This window comes from Neomonachus schauinslandi, chromosome 5, assembly GCF_002201575.2.
Source record: "Neomonachus schauinslandi chromosome 5, ASM220157v2, whole genome shotgun sequence".
Lineage (NCBI taxonomy): Eukaryota > Metazoa > Chordata > Mammalia > Carnivora > Phocidae > Neomonachus > Neomonachus schauinslandi.
In genome coordinates, this window is record NC_058407.1 from 140015973 (window position 1) to 140040420 (window position 24448).

The 24448-nt window shown below is 51.5% G+C and overlaps 1 protein-coding gene across 2 annotated transcripts; it reads left to right on the forward strand.

Moving 5' to 3' along the window:
- Positions 1 to 206: 206 nt before the first annotated feature.
- On the forward strand, positions 207 to 24302 carry NAA60 (N-alpha-acetyltransferase 60, NatF catalytic subunit). 2 transcript variants are annotated; one of them, XM_021698081.2, is made up of 6 exons: positions 279 to 358; positions 16659 to 16774; positions 19937 to 20066; positions 21444 to 21540; positions 22786 to 23020; positions 24069 to 24302. In XM_021698081.2, exons 2-6 carry the CDS (start codon positions 16665 to 16667, stop codon positions 24223 to 24225), a joined length of 729 nt encoding a protein of 242 aa, XP_021553756.1. In that variant the 5' UTR covers positions 279 to 358; positions 16659 to 16664; the 3' UTR covers positions 24226 to 24302. The 2 variants fall into 2 exon arrangements, with proteins under 2 accessions (XP_021553757.1, XP_021553756.1); XM_021698082.2 differs by lacking the exon at positions 16659 to 16774 and having other exon boundaries at positions 207 to 358.
- Positions 24303 to 24448: the final 146 nt, after the last annotated feature.

Genomic DNA, 24448 nt, shown 5'->3' on the forward strand with positions numbered 1-24448 from the left:
CACCGCCCACGTCCGCCACCGCCCACGTCCGCCAGCGCAGAATCGCTCGGCCGGCGGCCTGCCTCGTCCGCGCCTCCGCCCGCCACCGGGCCTCACCCGAGACCCGCCCGCTCGTAAGATGGCGGCGGCGGCGGTGGCGTCCCACGTGGGGGCCGGTGGCCAATGGGCTTCCGGCCTGCGCCGCCGGCCCGGCGCGGGAGGCGGAAGTGCCGCGGGCCGCCGCCTCCGTCCCGGCTGCGGCCCCTGCCGGTTACATAACTCGTTTCGGGCTCCGCGCGGCCGCACTTCTTGGCTGCCTGCGACTCCAGGATGCTCTGAGCCCCACGACGGCGTCCGCTGCCGCCGGCTCCCGTCCGAGGTGAGGCTCCCCCGGCTCCGGCCTGCGGTGGGGCAGGGGTCTTGAGGGAGGAGGGAGCCGCCCGGACCCGGGCCGGAAGGGAGAGGCGGGGCCCGAGTCGGCCGCGGCGGGGCGCGGGACGGCCGGGGCGCGACCCACGCCTCTAGGTGCCTAGACGTGTACGCGGGGTGACGAGGGGGCCGCGGAGCTCGCGCTGGCGGAGGCTGAGGAGGGCCCGCGGGGCGTCCGCGGGGTGAGGACGGACGCGCTTCCCAGAGCCGCCCCTCCCCCCCGCGCCCCCTTTGCCTGGGTGTCTCCCGGCCAGGCCCCAAGACGAGTTGGTGGGGGGAAATTTGGGACCAGAGGTCAGGCTGCCCCTCGTTTCCCTCCCGGTCTCCCTCCTGCTGAAGGGCCTGGCCTTTTCGCAGGTCAGCGGTTCGCCTGGCCTTGCCTTTGCTTTGGTACTTGTTGCGCGGATTGTAGTTATTTGCCGACTTGTTTGCCCTCCTGTGAACTCTGAAAGCCTGGGGCTCTGTCTTCGTTGTCTCCGACTCTTTCGTCCTCAGCTGTACCTTTTGGTTTTAAGATGTGTCAATTTCTTACGTTTTTGATAATTTACAGATTGGCCATGCAGACCCTACGACAGCTCTGACCTCCTCCACCAGATCGGGCACTTCTCAGGGAAGACTGGGAGCCTGTAGCTCCTGTGGTGACGTGTCCCCGTGGGAAAATTGTGAGGGAGACTGTGGGTCTTCTCTGGACCACTGACAACACATATCTGTGTGCCCGGCGGGTGCCAGAGCTCAGGACCAGGAGTTATTCTGCAGTAAACGTGGGCATTGGCAGCTTCATTGATCTGTTTCACTCTGCCAAGTCCTGAGCCATAAGATTTTGTTACTCAGTTGTCCTGATGGAAAAGGATAGCAGCCCCACACAGTAGCTCCCCGTGGCGCCCGGGTGGTTGGTAATTGGAGTGTCAGAACTGGAGAGAACATTGCTGGTTGCAGAAGTGTCACCAGAGGACTGAAGGCAGAAAGCCTCTAGTTAGTGATTAACTGAGTGATCCAGGAAAGATAGGTGACTCCAGGTCATCTAAAAAAATACCACAATTCCTATGACATCTTGTGATGTAGAGATAAGTGTGAGAAGTTATTTGTTTGGCCCGCGAGGCAGGAAGGAGGGGAGTCTTGAGCATCACTGAATTAAAAGGGGCTGGAACAAAAACAAATTTTGTCTCTCACGAAAATCTTTGAATTGCCTTGAGTTTGGAGAAGAAGGGAGTAAACACTAGAAGAAACTCAGGGATGGCTGAAATATAAGTCCCGGTCATCTTTCCAAATGGACAGATAAGTCATGGCAGTGCGCATAGGTCTTCAAGCCATTTAGGATTTGTACCCGTCAGAAGCAGTGTGCAGCTCGGCCCTGGAGAGTGCAGTGTGCCTGAGCTCCTTCTCCGTTGGGCCACAGTTGGCTGCAATTCCCTCTCACTGAGCTTGCAGAAATGCTGGGATTCTATGAAGACAGTTAAAACCTGTACAAAACAAAGTCAAGGCATGGTGTGGCGTTGACAGGCCAGAATAAAAAGTACAGGCATGTTTTTAAAAGGTCTTTGTGTAGCTTTTGCCTCTCTGTAACTTGCAGTGACTTTGTCATCTGTTTATTTTAACCACACCCACTCACAGACTTCAGATATGACTTGAAGTTGCTTAGTAACAGCATGCCTCAGTCTGGGATGGAAGAAAATTCCTGGATGGTAGGAGATTTGAGAGATAAAAGATACTTACACCTGAACCGGGGTGATGCTGTCATTGCTGACTGGGTACTCGGCTCCAAGACTGTCTGAGCATCAGGAGACTATTAGCAGCATTTTGGTTTCTGGCAACCTGACGTGTGTTTAGACCAGATGGACACAGCATCCTTACACCCAGCTGCCCCAGGTAACAGTGTAGAGAAGAATCCTCAGAGCTCTGAATTTAGGCTGGCACACGTCTTTGCCCTGCTGAAATAGCCCAGAGGTCTCAGCTGTTTGTGACAGCTCTCCTACCTGAATAGAGAGCTGGCTGCCTATCAGGCATTGTCTTTTCTTAAATGGTTGCTCCTCCGTGTCTAAGTTTTTTCTCCATTATCTTCCCTTGACATCTCTTTCTGGAAGGAATCCACAAAGCCCTCATGGTTTTTCCATTTCTGTTCCTTGTGTGCAGAAACCAAGCTTGGGGTATAGACCCCGTGTCAAAGCTGGTCTTGCTTATGTCTGTGTGCATTGCTTTCAAGTAAATACTGATCTGCAAAATAATGCTGGACCTCATGGGTCTCTTTCTGGCTAAGTTCATATGTTGATTTTTTTCCCCCAGGAAGTATTTGTGTCTTTGATAACATCAAGATCAACCCTCCTTCCCTAAATATCATTCTTTTTTAGCATGACCTCTGATAGGAGCTAGCTGGCAGGCCAGTTCTGGGTTAGCTGATTAAAGAGAGACCCATGCATCGGAAAACCCAGTGAGCAAATGGTAGGTTAGTGTTCTGCTGTGAACCTTAAGGCATTTGCTCAGTTCTCATGGAATGATAGGAAGGACGTCTGGACAGGGAGCCAGGGCTTTCTGTGGGAGGTGGTTTGGGGTCCAGGTCAACAGTTGAACCAGTGTTCCCTGGAGCCTGAGTGCCCCACTGCGGAGGCCCGCATGCATGTGACAGTCGGCCAAGGTGGTCACAGCACTGAGCTGAACTAGATGGTCAGGTAGAGGAGTAACAGCAGATGAGGGCTGGTCCTTTGTTTGTCCTGTCTACATCTCAGACTCCCCATCTCTTCACCTGAGATCAACTTCCTGCTCAGGTAGGGCCTGTGTGGCAGGAAGGGGGCGAAAGTACCTATGAATGTGACAGTGTAGAGATTTTTAAATGTCTCTTCAAATTGTAAGAATGATTACCCATTTTGCCCCTAAATGGACTCTTAGTGCCAACTTTTACTCCATGGCCTTGGAATAGCATGGCATTTTGTGTACTGATGCAAGAAATAAACCTTCTAAAGACAGATTGATAGTCGTAAAGAAGCAAAGAGGAGGTGCTTGTGGAAGGGGACACAGAACAGCTGTCTGAGAAAGTCTCTGTTCCGTTTGCTTCCATAGGAACACCAGAGAAACGTATTTTGTCATCCTTAATAAACCGCATTAAAAAAAATCCTTCCAGTTCTATTTCTTGAATAGTTACTGTTGTTAAAAATCAGATTGCGTTCCTCTTTTTTTATTTCCTGAATTCCTGAAATATGATCTATTTGAGCAGCGAAGTATTGAAATTTGAGCCCATGTTGAAAATGACCGAAAAGAAAGCAGTTTCATTGTATAAAACAGCCTGTGGGTAATTGTCCCTTAGGTACTAAAAAGAATTCTTATCTGGAAAACGTTGACACAATATTTACACCTTTTCTGTAGTGTTCATGGGAGTGCTGCTGAGTACTTGCTTCAATTTTGTTTCTTTTTCAAACCACTCCTCTCTTTAAACTCTGCAGAAGGGCTTGCTGGTTCAGAGAGTTGCTACTCTTTCTAGTCTTAGTTTCAGATTACTTTGTTTCTCCTCTGGCCATCCATTTTTAACAACTTCATTGAAGTGTGCCAACAGAAAAAAAGTACACTGCTTGACAAATGGTCATGGGATGAGAGTACCTGTATACCCACCACCCCAAAGACCCTTCAGCCCCTTACCAACCAAGCCCTCTCCTATTTAAAAACAACAACAACAACAACAAATCATTAAGATTTTATTTATTTGAGAGAGAGAGAGCTGAGAGAGCTGAGCGAGAGAGAGCATGAGCAGGGGTGGAGGGGCAGAGGGAGAAGGAGAAGTAGGCTCCCCGCTGGGCAGGGAGCCCAACGCTTGCTGGTTCCCAGGACCCTGGGATCATGACCTGAACCGAGGGCAGACGCTTAACTGACTGAGCCACCCAGGTGCCCCCCAAAAATCATTTTCTCGTAGGAAACACCAGCAACATTAACAGTCATTTTACTGGGGATGGGGTGAATAGGGGAATCTTAGTTTTGCTTTATATTGCATGTGACTGACTTTACTGTGAACATGTGTTCATAGTAAAACAAAAAAGTTTGCAAGAGCATTTCCCTCCTTCAAGAAGAGGGAAATGTTTTTATCTTATTTTAATTTAATTTAATTTTAAGTAATCTCTACACCCCACATGGGGCTCAGACTGATGACCCAGAGATTAAGAATCGCATGCTCTGGGGCGCCTGGGTGGCTCAGTTGTTAAGCGTCTGCCTTCGACTCAGGTCATGATCCCAGGGTCCTGGGATCGAGCCCCACATCGGGCTCCCTGCTTGGCGGAAGCCTGCTTCCCCCTCTCTCACTCCCCCTGCTTGTGTTCCTGCTGTTGCTATCTCTCTCTGTCAAATAAATAAATAAAATCTTTTAAAAAATTAGAAAATAAAAAACAAAAAAATTTTTAAAAAAAAGAATCGCATGCTCTTTGGACTGAGCCAGCCAGGAGCCCTGGGAATGTTTTTTTTAAACCTTTTTAAAAATGGTCATCTAAAACTTGTAAATATTTTAAATTGGCTTTTGTAAAGCCACTTAAATTGTTGTTTAATAATTACACGGGAACCCTTTACAATATGTTTACAAGTCTGTTTATCGTCCTTATCCACAACTACGTCCTTTTTGCTTCATTACAACTTTGAATCTGTGTTTAGAACATTTATTTCTGGTACCCGTGCACAAAATGCCATGCTATTCCAGGGGTCTGGGATTTGAAAGCACTATGAGAGACTGTTTTGGGGCAAATGGGTAATCATTCTACTTATAATTTGAAGAGACACTGTAAAACTTCCAAGTTGTTGCTAATTAAAAACAGCCCGTGAGATAATTTTCATAAAAATGTATTCATAATTTTCTCATACCACCTGAAAGTCTTTTTTTTTTTCTGAAAACGAAAACAACTCAAGCTTATTTTTAAAAAAATAAATAAATAATACAGAAAGGAGTGATGAACACAGACATCTGTGTAATTCCAGAAGCAAATGCTGACAGGAGGTTGAATTACTTTTTAAAAATAATAAGTTAGGGCGCCTGGGTGGCTCAGTTGGTTAAGCGACTGCCTTCGGCTCAGGTCATGATCCTAGAGTCCCGGGATCGAGTCCCACATCGGGCTCCCTGCTCAGCGGGGGGTCTGCTTCCCCCTCTGCCCTCTTCCCTCTCGTGCTCTCTGTCTCTCATTCTCTCTCTCTCTCAAATAAATAAATAAAATCTTTAAAAATAATAATAATAAGTTAACCTCATGATCAAGTGTTTATACCAAATTTGACCCACTTTCATAATTAACATCTCTTTGATTCCGAAGGATCTTAAACACAAAGCCAGAGAAACGGAGATTAAAAACCCGTCAAACAACAAAACCTCGCTGAGATGGAAACCTAGAAGAAAGGCCGGGAGGCCTGGCCTGCTGGGGGCAGCAGGGGGGTGGGGGGAGGGGGCAGAGTCTCTGAAACCCAACTCCCCTATTGCTGTACTTTTTCCTTTCAAAGTGAGTAGCTGCCTGGTCCCTGTCACCTTCTGCCCCCAGCAGTGCTGAGGGCTGGTCGCAGCCGCCAGAGTTCTCTGTGGGAGAACACACACTCCTGGCTGAGTTTGAGCGCTAGACAGGGTTCAGTCTCCGCTGGTAGTCAGGACTGCAGATTATTACATACGTTTTTATTCCCACCCCCTAAAAATTTGGCTGTTTACAGGTAGTTTTGTTGGTAAACCAAACTAGTTGACCACTCAGTGGATCTGAACTTGGAGCTCTATTCTGGGTGCACCTTGTCAGGTGGCCTCCTAGCAAGATCCCAGCTTAAAAAGCCGAGGGGCAAACATGCTTCTTCTCCAAGCCATCAGGCCTGACCAGCCCACGCCCCTGTGGCCCTGACACCCTTGCGCTCTGTGTCTTTCAGCGCCAGCATGTGAGCTGGCAGTGGGGGCTCATCTGCACCCTCGTGTTCTATTCTGGGAAGATGAGACACGTCTGGAACATTCCGGCAAGGGGACCATGGCGCCTGCTCACGGCTCCACGTTTCTGGCCCCCGGTTCCCATGTCCCCTTTTTCTCCTAGCTCATATTATCCAATCTTCCTCTTTGTCCTTGTCTCACCCCAGACATGGGCTTTCCTTCTCCAGTTCTGACAGTGGCCAGCTAAGGCCACAAAAGGCAGAGAGCCCTTCGGCTGCCTGCCCATAGTCCAGTCCCCTGTCTGTGTGGAAATTCGCCGGCCCCAACGCTGTGACGAAGGTCCTGAGAACAACCAGAGGATTCTCTCCGACTTTGTTGACCAGTGTTAGTGCAGATGCCTTCCCAAGGAGGATCCGAGGTTTGCAGGTGGCACGTGTGCACAGTGGTCTCAATATATGCCCTCCGCATCTGGTCATTGTACCTTGGATGTGCAGTAAAACAAAATAGAGAAATAAATTTAAAACAAAATTAGATCTATGTCATCTTGCACAATGTAAAGCTTAAGAGCAGAGCTCCAGAATGCAAGATGTCCTCCTTGTACTGCACGGAGGTCTTTGTCTTTGCCTTCTCACCCTCGAGAATCTGAAGGAGGGCCCACTGTCAAGTGCAGGTACCCCAAGTTCACCGGCCCCTGGCAGAGAACTTGGCACCTGACTAGTGTTTACTCTGCAGTCAACTGCCCAGATCTGAAGCAGAGCCATATGTTTGATGACCATTGAAGGAGACACAGCATATCACCATCGCCCCAGCAAGTTGCCTTCTGCCTCTTCTCAGTGTCCCCCACTGCATGTGCTTTCTGATTTCTGTCACTTTTGATTCTTTTAGCCAGTTTTAGAATGTCCTACAAATGCAGTCCTCTAATATCATCAATTCGTGTTTGAAGAGAATTGTCTGTGAGAATTACAGGCTCCCCTCAGAGCATGATGAGGTGGGTTTTAAGAGGAAGGTTGTTCGGAGCCAGAGTGTCGGGTGCTTGTTTCTTGTCATCTTGTACATTATTCATGTTGCTTCTACCCTGAAGTTTTAGAAGGAGCCCAGGCTGCTGTAGAGACGCTTGCTCCCCGCCCCAAGCAGCTGCCCATGTGAACAGCTGAGCTGTGAAGAGTGCTCGCTGTGTCCCTCGGTCTCCTTGGAGCCCTGTAGCCCATTTTACTGCTATGAAAGGCAGGCTCCTGTATCCATCCCTAGCTTAGTTTTCCTTTTGTCCCCCATCCATCCTAAAGGCAAGAGCTTAGAGCTCATTACTGTTGGATTTTTCAAGCCGATCAACCTGGTGTCTGCAGAATTGCACGTTCCTGAGAGCCCTGCGTCTAGTTCTTGGGCCGAGGGCGAGTGTGTGCTAATCTTCCCTTGAGCCTCACCTGAGAAGAAGCCTGGAGTTTGGGGAAAGACTTCATCATGGGTGAAGGGAGCTGAGGTTTTGAGAAAGGGATGGACTCAGTTGTGAGCTTGAGAGGGTTTGGGGAGGAGAGTCCTGAGGGAGGCTGCTGGCTTCCAGGGAGGGGAAGCTGTTGGTGCCTTGTTGTGGGTGTGCTGGAGCAGAAGCTGGGCCGACGATGGGCACAGGGGATAAAGCAGGAAGGTGGCGGCACGTGGGGCAGTGCAGGTAGTTGTGTGGAAGGGAAGTAGGTGGCGGGAAGGCCTGTCCAAGAGGGGGATACACAGTACTCAGAGGAGTGGCTATGTGCACAGGAGGAGACGTGGAGCTGGGCCAGCAATTGGGGTGGCCCTTTGGAAAAGGCCATCTCCTTTTATCTTCTCAGCTACAGAGAAGCAGAAGCACCTATAGGACAGATATCTCAGTGGTCACAGTGACCCCAGCATCCTTGCAGGGTCTGACACCACATGGAGGACATAGCACCCAGAGCCTAAGTGGAGGGTGGCTAACCTCGGCAAGGAGAAAGGACCCTTTGAACCAATGGGAGTGAAAGAAGAAAAGGAAGGGAAGGTTCTATTAGTAATAGAGGGTGCAGTGTGGCCATGGCTGGCCTGAATACCGGATGTCTGATGAGGGCGAGGGGAGAGGCCAGAGCACCTCCTAAGACATTAAGAGGATGGGGTGGTTTTTAAAAGTTGAACGTGGCTTGTGTGAGACCAAGAAGCAGTGCCTTTGAAGAAGGACTGTGGGACCTGTGTCCCACAGGACCGTGGGTGTCAGGGCACAAGGGGAGGGGTGTCCAAGAATAGGGTTGTTCCAGCCTCCTTACTTGGGATGGGAGTGGAGTGCCCTGTGGGCCTCATGACAGTGCCGGGAGACCCGTCCAGGAAGTGGAATGATTCCATTCTCAGCCCCCAGATTCTGAATCCCCAGCACTTGCCAGTGGAAGGGAGATGAAGGTGTTCCTGTGGATGTTGGGGATGTCTTGGTGGCTTTTCCGCCACTTCACTCTGTCCCTCTGGCTGAGGCATGTGGAGGCAGTGCCCGGGTGTCCAGACATCACCCCTTCCTGCCACCTGGGAGTCCTCAGGGAAAAGTGGCCTTCGTACAGGGACCAGGGGGTCATTTTAGCACAGAAAGAAGACAAGGTTTGCAGACAGCCTCCTGAGGATGAGGTCGGGGAAGGAGAAAGGGTAGAGCAGGTGAGCAGGCAGGCCCTTCATTTGGATCTTGGAGAATCTGGTTTCTGTCCCCTTGAATTGCTTCACTCAACCACCCCGGCCCCCCACCCCCACCCCGAGGCAAAGGGCAGGATGCAGACCCAGGAAACCCTGGCTTGAATTCTCATAGAAGCCTGAACCTTTGCAGCTTCATGTTTTAACTTCAAAGCCTAAACGAATTTTGGGTTCCCTGTACAACGTGCCCCTACTGTTGTAGTGTAGATGTGTCGGTGTCTTTGTAGGGAAATGTCCCGAAAGGTGGCTTGTGTGCTGAGGCTTCAGTGCCAGCACCTGAGGGCTCAGAAAGGAGGCCAGAGGGGGGTGAGGTGGGGCGGCTGTGCTCTGGCTTCACCTCTGGCCCCTGTTCTCTAGTGAATCATCAGGATCCTTGTCCCTTAAGCCCTAAGAGTAGCCCATAGCAATAGGAGACTGGCACATGGTGGAAAGTTCTCGATGGGTAAGTGGGGATTCCTACAGGTGCCAGAGGTGGGTCTCCTGGCCTGCTTCCTGTCTGTGAACCGGCCACTTGCCACACCAGCATCTCATGTGCCCTGCCACCCTCTCTGTAAACTGGGCCTCCAACGCCGGTGTTTCCTATGGGACCTGCACACCAGGCTCTCCCTTTCCCTGCCTTCCTGTCCTTTCTCTGCCCGCTGACAGCTGGGCTGGAACAGACTCGGCACTATAAATGCTGCATTTTTCCCTTAGTTAAAAGTGACTTGTTTCTATTTTTAAAATCAAGGCTTTTGAAAACATGGAAGTACTTTTAATAGGGATGTGAGAATCCACAAATAGCTGTGCATCTTGGAGCCCAGTGTTTGTCTTGAAAGTCAAACAGGGAACAAATCCTGTCCCTTTGGTCAAGAGCCTTGTCCCAGGGATACTAAGGAAAAATTTATAAATCCCTGGAATGAGATGCTCATTTATTATAGATCTCTTCCTTTGCTATCAGGCTTAACGTAGAGGGTTTTTAAAAAACTTTTAAAAGCAACTTTATTGAAGTTTAGTACACATATGACAAACGCATCCAGTGAGTTTTAATCTGTGTGTGTGTGTGTCTGTGTGTGTAACCACCACCACCATCTACAGAGAGACATTCCGTCCCCTCAGGAAGTGCCTCACCCCCAGCCCTTGCTCCCGGGCTCCTCAGATGCCCAAGGTCGGAGACTGTCCAGACCCTGACTGCTGGCTGATGTTGCCGGGTGCTTGTACTCCTTCTGTCCCCTGTGCTGGAGGGTCTGCTGAGAGCACGCTGTTGGTGTCCTGTCCTGCACCTCCTTTCCGCGGGAGCTCAGAGCACATTTGCTGTTGACCAGGAGCACCGTGGGGCACAGCCAGTGAAACACCTGGAGCTCTGCAGAGAGCAGCGAGGGCAGGCAGTCGTGGCACCCCATTTCTCGGGCTGGCTCGAGCCTGCCTCGCAGCAGATGAACAGTCTAGAGAGCTGTTCCTGGAAAGAGGAGGACATGGAGTTTCCTGGCACAGGTCAAACGTTGGAGCCGAAAGTTGATTTCAGATTCATCTGGTGATTGTGGTTCGCGTTGATTTCTCGGCTGGGGCTGGGTGGAGTCTGACTGTGATCTTTCCTTTCTCAAAGGCATTTTAAGTTGCCTCCCCTGTGAAAACTCATAGACCGCACAGACATTCTTGGCTAAGACTCGGTAAGTTCCTCTGATCACTTCTTACACAGCGACAGATTTTTTCCTTTGAGTATGAAATAATTAAAATTGGCCCAAATCTGGAGTAAGCTACCAGGTGGGCCTTAGTGGGCTGGTGGTTCTTCCTCTTCTCTGAGTCTGTGTCTTTTGCCAAGCTCCCTGATCTTCAGCCTTGTCTTCCCAGGGGTCCCCCACCCCACCCCGGCCCTTTTGGGGGTGGCACAGATGCACATGCATGCATGTACACCCCCCCACACCCCAGGTGGCAGGGTCCAGGCCAGCCCCCCATGGGCACCAGCCTGGGTCCCTGCAGTTAATTTGCAGGCTACAAAGCTTCTGATTCTTTCTGGAATCTACTGTGACTGTCTTCAGAAATAATTTTTTTCATCCATTTGTTCACCAAAGAAACATTCAGTCAGGATTTGTTTTGTTTTATTTTGTTTTTAACAGCTTTATTGAGATATAATCCACATGCTATACAAATCACCCGTACAGAGTGTACCATTCAACATTTTTAGTGTATTTACACAGCTGTGTGTCCATTACCACATTGAGTTTCAGGACATTTTTACCGCTCCCAAAAGAAACCTCACACGCATAGCCAACCCCCCCGCCAGATCCAGCCAGCCTCCAGCAACCACTCGCTTACTGTCTCTCTGGATTTGCCTGTTCTAGACATTTCATGTAACTAGAATCATAAGACATGTGGCCTTTTGCGTCTGACTTCTTTCACTCAACATCACGTTTTCAGCATTCATCCGCGTTGTAGCAGGTGTAGGTTTACATGTCCCCTGCAGTTTATTGATTTGTTCATCCATTGACAGTCAATTGTGGACTCCCACTCCCTCCCCTGCTCAATTCAGAAGCGGGAGTGTGTCCTTGCTGGGGTGCTGAGGAGGATTTTCATAGATCATCCTGTTTGGCCACCTGGATTGGCAGGTGGTGATGTGTTTGGGCTTGTCCACTAGGATTTTCCCTGAAGATTGTTGCAAGGGCGGGGGGGGGGCTTGTCCCCGGAGCCTTCTCTGGAAAGACTGCACTGAGGGACAGGGCTTGGCCTTGGATGATGTGGGGTTGTTGACTTTGACCCAGAGGCTCCAGGTTTTGGCAGGGACTTCGTGCATGTCCCAGTTTTCTTGGCCCTGAAGTGGGGAGGCATTGCCCTAAATTGGCCCTGTGGTTGATATTTAGCATCTTGGGCAGCAGGCCAGCTCCTAAAACAGTGTCCTGTGTCCTGTCGCTCCTTAAAACATCAGTGGAGTTTGAGATTTGGTTAGCTTGGGTCCTGAGCAGTATTCCCTGAACCCATAACCCTCTGAACCAGGCGCCTAACCCACCTGGGATCCAGAGTGCAGATCAGCGAACCAGCCATGGTTTGCCGAGAACTCACTCATCCAGTGAGCAGGTGTGCAGAGGGGGCTGTGGCTGCTGCAGCGTGTGGCGCTGCTTTCCGGAGCTCGGGCTGCAGGCCGCCAGAGACATTGAAGTCAGCCATCTGGCCAACCTGCCATCTGTACCCGAAACTCGGCCTCCGTGGAAAAGTTTGGTTGGGATTGGTTGGTTGGTTTTTAATTGGGAGCATTTTCTTTTCTTTTTTTGAGAAATGCACTTTATTTTTTTTTAAGGTTTTATTTATTTGAGAGAGAGAGAGAGAGAGCGTGCACAAGAGGGGGGAGGGGAAGAGGGAGAAGCAGACTCCCCGCTGAGCAGGGAGCCCGATGTGGGACTCGATCCCAGGACCCTGGAATCATGACCTGAGCCGAAGGCAGACGCTTAGCCAAATGAGCCACCCTGGTGCCCCAGGAACATTTTCAAACACCTATTTGGCATACCTATCATCCAATTCAACAATTATTAACATTTAAGCACTTTTGCTCCAGCTAAATTAAGTTACAGGATATGATGTCATTTTGCTTCTACATATCCAGTGTACATCTCTAAAGAGTATGGACATTTTCTGCACAACCACAATGCTGTTCTCATATCTTACAAGATTAATGAAACCTTTGGTTGTTGCTTTTGTGCATGTGTTGTGCCAGAGAACTGTTTATTTTAAAGTATCAGAGGTATCTCTCTTTCAAATAAATAAATAAAATCTTTTTTAAAAAGGGGGGGGGTGCCTGAGTAGCTTGGTCAGTTAAGCGTCTCCCTTTGACTCAGGTTATGATCTCAGGATCCTGGGATCAAGTCCTGTGTAGGGCTCCCTGCTCAACAGGGAGTCTGCTTCTCCCTCTCCCTCTTTCCCTCCCCCTGCTTGTGCACTCGCTCTCTCTCAAATAAATAAAATCTTTAAAAAAATAAAATAAAAAAATAAAGTGTCAGAGGTAAACTGTGTGTGGATTCAGAACCCAGCTAAGGGGATTGTGGGGCAGGGCCTCCTTCCAGTTTAGGTGAGCCGGAACTGGTTTGGTGCCTCTCACACTGAACCAGCAGCTGAAAACCACCTAAGTTAGGAATCGGAGCAAAACTACTTAGGACATCACTGTTTGTTTGTTTTTTTTAAGATTTTATTTATTTATTTGATGTAGACACAGCAAGAGAGGGAACACAAACAGGGGGAGTGGGAGAGGGAGAAGCAGGCTTCCCGCCAAATAGGGAGCCCTCTGCGGGGCTCAATCCCAGGACCCTGGGACCATGACCTGAGCCGAAGGCAGATGCTTAACGACTGAGCCACACAAGCGCCCCAGGACATCACTATTAAAGGCCAAGGACATCACTGTTAAAGGCCTAGTCCCTGGACTAGCCAGACCATGCTGGTCACCAGTTGGTGGGCACCAACAGCCCACATTGATGGACAGTTCTTCTTCAGTTCCTAGCCCTTTGCCATCAGCAGCTCATTCCAGCCTCAGCACTGTCCTGTTGGGCCTGACCCTCTCTATTTTAGAGGGGACTCAGAGCCTGGCTAACGAAGGGTGAGCCAGATACAAGACCATGCTCAGTGTCTGAATCCATCCCTTTTGTGGAAGAAGGCAGGGTTACCCTCCCTTTGGGTGTTGTGCAGAAACCTCCAGTACTTTGTACCTGAATGTGAAGTGCCAGGGTCCATCCTGCTCTTGGTGGGCGAACCCCTCTAACCCGTACACTCATGTTCTGTGGGACAAAATAGCCCTTGGCTCGGGCTAACTGGGGAACCACATCCTATCCAGTGACTGCTAGGATATATTTTGGACAGAGATGACTCATAAAACTCAGGACTTGCCATTTTTTGGTTGACCGATCCCATGTCCCAAGAGGTGGCTGGCCACTTGAGAGGCATGAGGTCCCTAAGGTCACACCAGCACATTCTGGGCCACAGGCCGCATCCTGGATACCAACAGGGACGTGGGCTGGAGTGGGCGGCCATAGATGGGGGTGCTGAGCCCTGGAACGGCCCCACTGTTCAGGAACCAAATAGTGGAGCTGTTGTTGACCCAGAGATCAGGCTGGATGGGGTCTTGTTTTTGAAGTTGCATCCCAAGAAAGAAGAAACACCAAGCAACATGGGAAGATCAGATTTGCCTAGATTGAGGGTAGTTTCTGTTGTTTGGTTGGTGTTTCAGTTTTGTTTTGTGTTTGGAACTAAGAACTTAAACAAATACAGCCCAGCAGCTGGGGCCTACCCTATCCCAGCAGGCCTCTCACTTTAACTTTTGTGATGGCTGTGTCCCTTGTTTTGTCAGCACAGCTGGCTGTCTCTGCCCTGCCCAGAAAGAGGCTTTTGTCTAGGTCAGCTTAGCTTTCAGGGGTTCCATCAAGATCTTGTATCCAGAGACCAGCTCTGTCCCCTTCTAAGTGATAGGTCTCTAGCAGGGCTCCTTCGTAAGGTCGAGTTGGTACCTCAGCTGCTGCCTGACCCTGGACCCATGGGGGCCCACCAGTCCTCAAGCAGGAACAAACCCTTGTCATGATGAGCACCCCATTCTGTCCCCCTCAGAGCCCCGGGGGAGGGCACCTTGCGCTGTGGGGCGGGCCACGGGAGGGGTCCCCACCTTGCAGACCCCACATAGGCAGTGCGCAGGCACTTGGCTGAAAACATGGAGGGAGGAGGAGAAAGCGGGTCCCTGCTCATTTCAGCTGTTGAGCCAGTGCTGTGCAGAGGGATGTGTCAAGGTGACATGGTCCCCGCCACTGGGAGTTTGGCATGTGCTGGAAAGACAGAACCCAGTGTGGCCACAGAGCTCCTGCAGTACGTCCACCTCCTCCTGCCCACCTCCTGACTGCTCAGCCCACGTGGTCCTAGGGGTCTGCCAACCCACGAGTGGCCCTCACAGGAACCCTTCTTGCTGAGTAGAGCCTGCTGGGGTTGCGTCCAGGGCTTAGAGGCTGAGCATCTGCCTCGCCATCCCAGTGGTCAAGCCTCGAGGTGGATTTCAGCCCCTGGCAGTTGGCACATTAGGACATGACCTTCCCGGGGACCCTCCCGGAGACACCTGAAGTCTCATGGGAACAAGGCACTAACGATGCCAGGGCAGTCCGAGCAGGTGACCTTGAAGGATTGTCACAGGCACTTCCTTGGGCTGGCTGAGTGGTCAGGGCTGAACATCCGGGTCCCCAAGACCTTTGGGTGTCGCCGGGATAATCTCGGTGCACACTCACAGAACTGGTTTCTGGATTAAGCTCAGGTCAGTAGGTGATGACCAGCCTCTCTGGGGTCCTGTCACCCCCAACATTTGTTATGAAAAAGTTCGAACATGCAGAGAAGTTGAATGTGTGGGCAGTAAATTCCTGTATTGTGTCTTATCTGCCACCTGGATCCAGTGGTGAATAGCATTTTGTCATGTTTGCTTCCTAAGTAGTTGTATTGTCTTGAAACATTTAGTTTCAGACCTCACAATGCCTCACTCCCAAGACTTCCTGCATAATTACACACTTCCTTGTCCAGTACCATTAGTAACAGCTTCGTAACATCATCTGCTGTCCAGCCCGTGTTTACATTTCCCCAGAAGGTTATTTTGACTTGTTCTTTTTCCCATTGGGGGTTTACACATCACAATTGGTGGTAGATCTCCTCGCCTCTTTTAGTTTACTACTTTTCTTTTTTTTTCTTGACCTTGATATTTTGAAGAAACCAGGCCAGTTGTCCTGTAGAATGCCCCTCCTTCCGTGTTTGGTGGGCGTCATGGTGCCCTTGAACTGAAGCCTGTGTGCCTTTAGGCCTGGAGGCTTGATTGGGTCCGCGCCCAGCATTTTAGGTGGAACCCTGGGTGATTAGTGTATTTCACATCGCGGTTAGAGGCTGGGCTGGCCGGGCTGCTGGACCTGGGTTGTCAGGTTCCGCTTTCTCGTAGTCAGTAAATCCTGGGGGTGCAGGTGCTTTGTGGGAGCCCAGCCTTTCCACCTGCCTTCCTTCAACTAAAACAAAGAGGCTGCTCCAGCAGCCTGGACTGAACATACTCTCCTGATGTAGAAGAGTTGTTAGCAGGGCGCCCGCCCCGCTCTCAATCTCAGGGTCATGAGTTCAAGCCGCACGTTGGGCGTGGAGATTGCTGAAAGAAAAATAAGAATGCAGGATCCTTTATAAAATAAATAAATAAATAATATATTTTTAAATATAAAAGAGTTATTAAAAACTCATGACCCTTGATTTGAACTTTGGCGTGTCTCATAGTCTCTCTTCCTGCCCATGAGTCTTTGTCCGCTGGCTGGGGGAGGAGGAGCAGCCTAGCCAGCTAGCGCCACTTCTGCTGAAATCCAGCCCAACCATGGCCCCCCACCAGGCTGCCCCGGGGGGACCCAGGTCGGGAGACATCGGGATGTGGGGCAGAGTGGGGGCGGTGCTCTCTGCAGCGGCAGAGAAACACAGAGAAACAGCATCGGGAGTGAGATGCGAGACCAGCCGGGGAGGAGCCGGGCTGGGGTGGGGCACCCCATTTCCTCGTCTGCAGTGTGGGGGCAACTGCCACCTGTACCTTGGGGCTATTGTGAGAGACAGACACACTCGATGCGGGTACTGAGGAGACGTCCGTCCATGGGGGACCATACTAGCTTCCCTGTCTTGCCTGCCTCACAGGTTAGCATGAGGAGGAGGTAGCGTGCGGTGACAGTGCCCGGTGGGCTGGTGAGGGGGAGCGGCTGCCCTCCTGACGCCGCCTCCCTCCCTGCAGGTGTGAATGACAGAGGTGGTGCCGTCCAGCGCCCTCAGTGAGGTCAGCCTACGCCTCCTCTGCCACGATGACATAGACACCGTGAAGCATTTGTGCGGCGACTGGTTCCCCATCGAGTAAGTTGAGCAGCACCCACTGTCCCAGCTGCAGCTCGGCGGGGTGGGGGGCGAGGGTGGGGGGGGGTGGGACACACGTAAGTGCCGGTGCTGGAGCCAGAAGACTTGCTGTGACAGCCAGCGTGGCCTGGAGGTGCCGTGGTAGCCCAGGGTCACCTTGCCTACTGTTGGACCCTAGGCCTCGGGCCTTGGCTACCATCATCCTCTTTCCACCTCACTGCATCCCTCGTGCAGAGAGTTCCCCAGAAGGCCTTTCCTGAGAGTCTTTAGTTGAAAAGATGTTCAGTGCAGTGCTATTGATAATTCAGAAAATTGAGAAGCAGCTTAAGTATCGTAACAGTGAGGACTTGGTTCCATACATTGGGGTATGTGCCTGCAAAGGCTTGTTATTCAGCCAGGGGGATAGAAATCTGTTGAAGAGGTGTATTTGTTGATAAGGATTTTTTTTAATGAGATAATAAATGGGAAAAGTAGACTAGAAAACAGTGTGTATCCCAGGCCTGCTTTTATTTATTTACTTACTTATTTTTAAGATTTTATTTATTTACTTGACAGCAGGAGAGCACAAGCAGAGGGAGAGGGAGAAGCAGGCTCCCCACTGAGCAGGGAGCCCGATGCGGGGCCTGATCCCAGGACCCTTGCAACAAGACCCAAGCCAAAGGCAGTCGCCTAATCTACTGAGCCACCCAGGCGCCCCTCAATCCTGCTTTTATTTAAAAACATGTACAAGAGGGGCGCCTGGGTGGCTCAGCCGTTAAGCGTCTGCCTTCAGCTCAGGTCATGATCCCAGGGTCCTGGGTTCGAGCCCCACATCGGGCTACCTGCTCAGAGGGAAGCCTGCTTCTCCCTCTCCCACTCCCCCTGCTTGTGTTCCCTCTCTTGCTGTCTCTCTCTTTGTCAAAAAATAAATAAAATCTTTAAATAAATAAATAAATAAAAACATGTACAAGATAAAAGCTTATGAGGTTATATTCCATGTAGCAGGGTGTTTTTAGTAGTTTGAGGTGGGCAGATTATTAGCAGTTAGAGTTTTGTCTGTTTTGCTTCCGTAATAGGCACATACAGCTTTTGTGGTGGGAAAAATAGATGCTGACTTTTTTTTTTTTTTTTTTTAAGATTTTATTTGTTTATTTGACAGAGAGAGACACAGTGAGAGAGGGAACACAAGCAGGGGGAGTGGGAGAAGGGGAAGCAGGCTTCCCGCCAAGCAGGGAGCCCGATGCGGGGCTCGATCCCAGGACCCTGAGATCATGACCTGACCCGAAGGCAGACGCCTAATGACTGAGCCACCCAGGTGCCCCAGATGCAGGCTTTTTATTTTACAAACTGGCAGTTATAAGATAAAGAAGTACTGGGGTGTAATGAACAACATGCCAACTACAGTGAACACTGCTGTATATGTTATATGTGGGAAGCTGTTCATACAGTAAATCCTGAGTTCTCATCACAAGAATTTATTATTTAAAAAAAAAAAAACTTGTAAAAATGAACTAGATACTGCCAAGCCTCGTATTTCCATGAGTCCTGACCTCAGACTGGTGGTTTAATCTGTTGCAGGCCGGGAGGGAGGAGACAGGCGAGCCTCACGGCTCTGGTGGGATGTGCCTCAGCCTCCTGGGGATGTGGGCCAGTGGCAGCTTTACGGGCCATAGAAGGGCCCGTATGTGCCCAGTATGTGCTCGGATAAGACCCAGTTGAGGCGCCTGCGCCCGGTAGAGTCCCGCGGGGCCATAGCCTCTGCCTCCTGAGGCGCCCGGCCTGCCTGCCTCTCGTCACAGCTTCCTGCGCCCGAGGCCTCAGGTTCCAAAGATGGTGGAATGAACTGCAGTCCCATGGGCTGTGTGGTGGCAGCTCCGTGTCGTGGCTGCCATGCCAGCTGACCCTCTGGGGTAGTGTGAGGAGGACCAGGGAGGGAGTGCAGGTGATGCTCAGGCCCTGTAGAACCTTCTGGTGAGTGGTCAGTGGCCACTGTGGAGCAGAGCCGAGTAGAGGACCTATCTGCTATGTCACCGAGAGGGTATGGTGCCCTCCCCCAGCTCTTGGTCTCAACAAGGCATCTCAGGCTAACCTATTACGTCTACCCCAAGCTAAAAAACAAGCCCACACGCCCCTAGGCCCCGAGTGCCCCTGCCCTCCTGACCATGTCTCCTGGCTGTGGTGAGTCTGCCTTTCGTTACTGTCCAGGGGCTTTGCACTAAATGTTCTCTTCCTGCTCCCCTGAGTGAGGGGTCTTGGTGAATAGCCCCTAGCAACCCTAGCCACACCCTGCCCTCGAAGCCTTGTCCCCATCTCTGCCCAGGGAGGTGCAGTGAACTCACATGCCACTCAGCTGTGAACTTGGCTCTCCCCACACCCCCAGTCTTCAGAAGGACTCACAGAATTCTTGGAAATCACCCAGGTCTATGGGCTATCAAGGGCCATCAGTCTTAACTCATCCAGCTATCCAGCTGTCCCTCTACTTCCTGCTCTCGTCAAGAGAATGTCATCAGAGATTTTTTTTTTCTCTCATCTCTCAAAAAATGATAGTAAAATTATTTTTCCCATCAGAAATTCCCAGTCCCGGGGCACCTGGGTGGCTCAGTCGTTAAGTGTCTGCCTTCGGCTCAGGTCATGATCCCAGGGTCCTGGGGATTGAGCCCTGCATCAGGCTCCCTGCTCTGCAGGAAGCCTGCTTTTCCCTCTCCCGCTCCCCCTGCTTGTGTTCCCTCTCTGGCTGTCTCTCCTCTGCAAATAAATAAAATCTTTAAAAAAAAATTTTGTATTAAAAAAAAAAGAAATTCCCAGTCCCGTCTAGGGGCTCCTAGGTGGCTCAGTCAGTGAAGTGTCCGACTCTTGGTTTTGGCTCAGGTCATGATCTCTGGGTCGTGAGATCAAGCCCTGCGATGGGCTTCGCACTCGGAGTCTGCGTGAATTTCTCCCTCTCCCTCTGCCCCTCCCCCCCAAAATAAATAAATAAACCTTAAAAAAAAACCCACACATTTTTAAGAAATTCCCAGTCCCATCTAGACAGATTACTGCTTTGAGAAGACCCTTTGGTGTAGGCTGAGTGGTGGACAGACTCCTTATCAGCCGTGGAACAGTGGGCAGGGTGTGGTTCTACTGTGAAGCCCCACATTAGTTGAGCTTGACCTTTGGGGGTTCACCTCAGTTTGTTCTCCTCAGGTACCCAGACTCATGGTATCATGATATCACCTCCAACAAGAAGTTCTTTTCCCTCGCCGCAACCTACAGGGGCGCCATCGTGGGAATGATAGTAGCTGAAATAAAAAGTAGGACCAAGATACACAAGGAAGTAAGTATGTGTGGCAAGGAGTTGGTGGTCCCTGTCGCTGCACAGGCCTGCGGGGGCTTGCAGCCAAATCACGCTGCCTGCTCTGTGGCCCTTTCTCCTAGCAGCCCAGACCGATGATGAGACTCATACCCAGTTGGTTTCTTTCTGGGTGTAGGTGATACAGTTAGACAAATTGAACAAGAGACCTAGCTGCAGGCTGTCATTTTAAAGTAGGGAGGAGTTAAAAGACCCCAAAACACAAAGTAGGGAGGAGTGTAAATGATACTGAGAACCCCCAAAGTTGTCAAGGGCTCTGGGAAGATCAGTGATTTGTAGAAACTACTAATGGTGCTGTGGTTGGTTGAAGGACACGCTAGGTTCCAGTTAGGGGTTAGTGAAGATGGAGATATAATTTCTTTTCATCCAGTTTCACAGACCTCTCCGAGATCTATGTTGGAGCTCCTAGGAGTCTGTGGCCCTACATCAGCAAGCTCTGCTCTGAGTATAAAATAAAATGAGAGGTCACGGCCACAAACACATTGTTCCGTGTGGTTGTCTTGGGTCAAGATTCTGCCCAGTAATTTTGGTCATCTTCGCGACTGAGTAGTGTTTATCACGTGGGTGTTTACTCCAAGGACAGGAAAAAACCCACTCACAACTGGCAGCAGGTTCTATCTGCTGAGCTTCAGGTTATTTCTTTAAAAGTACAAGAAGAACATCGCCCTTTGAAAGACCCGACCCGCTCAAGTATACCCCATTTTGCCCGTAATTAGATTCTGGCGAAGGTAGTTTCTTTTAAGAGTGACTTTCTGTCCCAGCTTCCTCCTGAGGTTTTTTCTTCCACTTCGTCTCGCATGGTGGTCAGATTCGGGAGCCTCCCAGGCGGTAACTCCCATCTCCAGAACCGCAAGGCAGGCACAGGGCGGCGTGGGGCGGAGCTCTGCCTGGTGTGGGCAGCACAGGGCGGTGAGGCCGCTCAGGCCCCCACTTCCTTTGCTCAGAGACCACCTGGGGGCAGCGTAGGATCCTTGAGGCAAACCTTTTCAAACTTTGTCTCGTTCTGGGTGTCCAGTACGTGTCCACGTGGCACAGTCGCTTCCCCGTTACTGCTCTGCCTTCGACCCTTGTCAGGTCCACCACACATCCCCAAGAGGAGCAACATTCTGTGTGTGTCCTTAGTTTAGCCATTTGTGCCACAAGGACCTGCACCCTGTCGTTTCCGTGTGGGTGTGGGTGTCTGTGGGACTGACTCTCCATTATCCTTTGCTCTGTCCCCTCCCGCCCCAGCCCCACCCACCCCATGTGTCGTGGTCAGGGAGTCCGTGGGTGGGATGTGCCCTGCGGTGGTACCAGGAGCCTCAACCGTTAACATGCCTTTATGTCTGACTTTTCCTTCAGGACGGAGATATTCTAGCCTCCAACTTCTCTGTTGACACGCAGGTTGCGTACATTCTAAGTCTGGGAGTAGTGAAGGAGTTCAGGAAGCATGGCATCGGTAAGGGGTGCTGAGCTTGTGGGGTTTGGCACATGTGCTCCAGCCACCATGTCCAGTCATTTCCCACGTGCTGATGACCAGCCCCTAAATGTCCCTCGTTCCCCTGGCCTGCGGGGATGTTCAGCCTCCCGCCCCTCCTAGCAGGTCTCCCTGCCCCACCTCCACTCTGTTGGCCGTCCACCTGTGCTCTTTGCACCCATCGTCAGGTCTCTAGGCAGTGGCCTCATTCCCAAATCTGACTTGATCAGATTCATAACGCTCCCAGATGTCCTGGTCAGGGAATGGGCACCTCTCACCACACCTGCCGCCGCACACATGGCTTATGTTTGGTCACAAGGTGTTCTTGATTAAGAATAGAAAACATAATTGAAAAACAGTCCCAGGGATGCCTGGGTGGCTCAGTCGGTTAAGTGTCTGCCTTCAGCTCAGGTCATGATCCCAGGGTCCTGGGATCGAGTCCCGCATCAGGCTCCCTGCTCTGCAGGAAGCCTGCTTCTCCCTCTGCCTGCCACTCCCCCTGCTTCTGCTCTCTCCCTCTCTCTCTCTCTCTCTTTCTCTGACAAATAAATAAATAATTTTTTTTTTAAGATTTTATTTATTTATTTGACAGAGACAGAGACAGCGAGAGCAGGAACACAAGCAGGGGGAGTGGGAGAGGGAGAAGCAGGCCTCCCACCGAGCAGGGAGCCCGATGCGGGGCTCGATCCCAGGACCCTGGGATCATGACCTGAGCCGAAGGCAGACACTTAACGACTGAGCCACCCAGGTGCCCAAATAAATAAAATTTAAAAGAAAAAGAAAAACAGTCCCAGCTGCCATTTATCAGATGCCCGTTGCCCGCAGGGAGCTGTGCCCCAGGCCTATCTCCAAGTCCCCCCACTCTGCCACACAGCCAGCAGGCAGCAGTCTTCCTGAGTGACCCAGGCCTGTTTGTTCTACCTTTTCCTGAGCTCACATTTGCTCTTTCTGTTGTGGGAAAGGTTAGTGAGTCTCCACCCCTGGCCCAGCCCCTGCCAGGGAAGTACCTGGCCCCCATCTGTGGTTCCAGATGCCCGATGGTGTGCAGCAGATGAGCCCCATCTGACCATGGGATTTTAGGGGCTCTGACAGGGTGGTTATGGGAGTTCCATCTTTGATACAATGGCAGGGAGATCTGTAGAGATGTCTGGCAAGGTCACTCCCTTGTCTGCTTCATGCTCCCTGCCTGCCTGTCCTGCCGTGTGACTGTCACCCCTTCTCCTGCAGGTTCCCTTTTACTTGAGAGTTTAAAGGATCACATATCAACCACCTCCCAGGACCACTGCAAAGCCATCTATCTGCACGTCCTCACCACCAACAACACAGCAATAAACTTCTACGAAAACAGAGACTTTAAGCAACATCACTATCTCCCCTATTACTACTCCATCCGAGGGGTCCTCAAAGATGGCTTCACCTATGTCCTCTACATCAACGGCGGCCACCCTCCCTGGACAATCCTATATCCTTTACTTCTCACGGGTGAGGGATGTGGCTTCCCAGCCACAAGGGTGACTCGCAGGGTCATGGCCCATGTGCCAGATGGAGCCACGTTGCCTTCCCATGATTCATGAGGCCAAGCCCACGGGACATGTTTTTACTGACCAGATGGTGTTGTGGGTAGATCTGGTTGTACTCAGTGTTCCTCAGACTTCACTGGCATGAGGTGTGGGTTTTAACCCTCTTGGCCAACAATCCACCTGTCCAACAAATACCGATTGAGAGCCTCCTGTTCCAGGTGCGCAGGAGAGACACTGTGAACCCAACAGATGGGTCCCCTGCCCTCAGAGGGCCTTGTGCCGCCTGGGGAGAAGACACACCAGCGGGATGAAAAGAATTGCTTGCCTTTGGGAGTGCTTGGGTTCAGACCTCCCTTTCCTGAGGCACCAGAGCTGTGTCCCTCCCCTGCTCCCTCTTTAACCCTCTCTGGGCTGGAACAGGAAGAAGGGAGGCCAGGAGACTTCCTGATAGAGGGTGTGGCCCCAGACACTGAGATTGAGCGAGCTAGGAGTGAACTGAGTGAGGCTAGGATTTAGCCATGTCACGGGAGTAAACAGGAGGCAGAGCCCCAAACCCTGCAGGCCTCCCAGTCCCTGTGAAGATGGGACCCCCCCCGCACCTTGTCCCAGGGACGGGGCCCTGCCATTCTAATGACCGAGTATGGGAGTGAACTGGGAATGCTTGCTCTTCCAGCAGACCGGTCGCCCTGGTCCCCAGTCCCTGTCCATCAGCTTTGGTCCAGGTGTCCTTGTGCCTGAGGCCTCGCCCAGAAGGTCCTTTTGTACCGCGTGCCACCCTTGATTATTTTGCACAGCGGAGGCCCCTCCCGCTAACAAGGCTTTCCGGCGCTCCACGGAGGCTTGGCAGGCTTTGGGGCTCCTTCAGAAATGGTGTGGCATCTGCACGCAGCCCTGCAGATGACCATGTGGGCCCCTGCTGACCGTGCCATCCAGGGGTGTGTGGGCAGGCGAGGCGAGGCAGAGTCAGAGTCTTCCTTAACGATGCCCCACGGACTACATTCAGCACCTGGGCTCCGCGCTAGCAAACCTGAGCCCCTGCTCCATCCCGCACAGGATCTACCGCCAGGCCCACAGCCTGCTCTGCAGCTTCCTGCCGTGGTCCGGCATCTCCACCAAGGGTGGCATTGAGTATAGCCGGACCATGTGACACCAGCCGGGCAGCCGCCATCAAGCCCCACCCTTCGGCACCCTGTAGAACCCGCCTTCCTGGCCATCTGACTTCTGTTGTCTGCGAAGTTGCTGGTCGCCCCTTGCCTGGCCTGTCGGCCTGCCGCAGCTGCAGGCCCGGTGCTACGTGGGCTCGGAGCAGAGCGTCGCAGGGCACACCTGGTCTGACAGGTACGCTGGAGCAGGTGGTGTGGGGAAGAGGG

Bases quoted from the DNA above. Each gene is read 5' to 3' on its own strand.
- NAA60 (XM_021698081.2), top strand. From the start codon at position 16,665: ATGACAGAGGTGGTGCCGTCCAGCGCCCTCAGTGAGGTCAGCCTACGC. The intron at 21,541-22,785 runs GTAAGGGGTGCT...CTTCTCCTGCAG, and splicing joins GTTCAGGAAGCATGGCATCG to GTTCCCTTTTACTTGAGAGT. The intron at 23,021-24,068 runs ATATCCTTTACT...ACGATGCCCCAC, and splicing joins CACCCTCCCTGGACAATCCT to GGACTACATTCAGCACCTGG.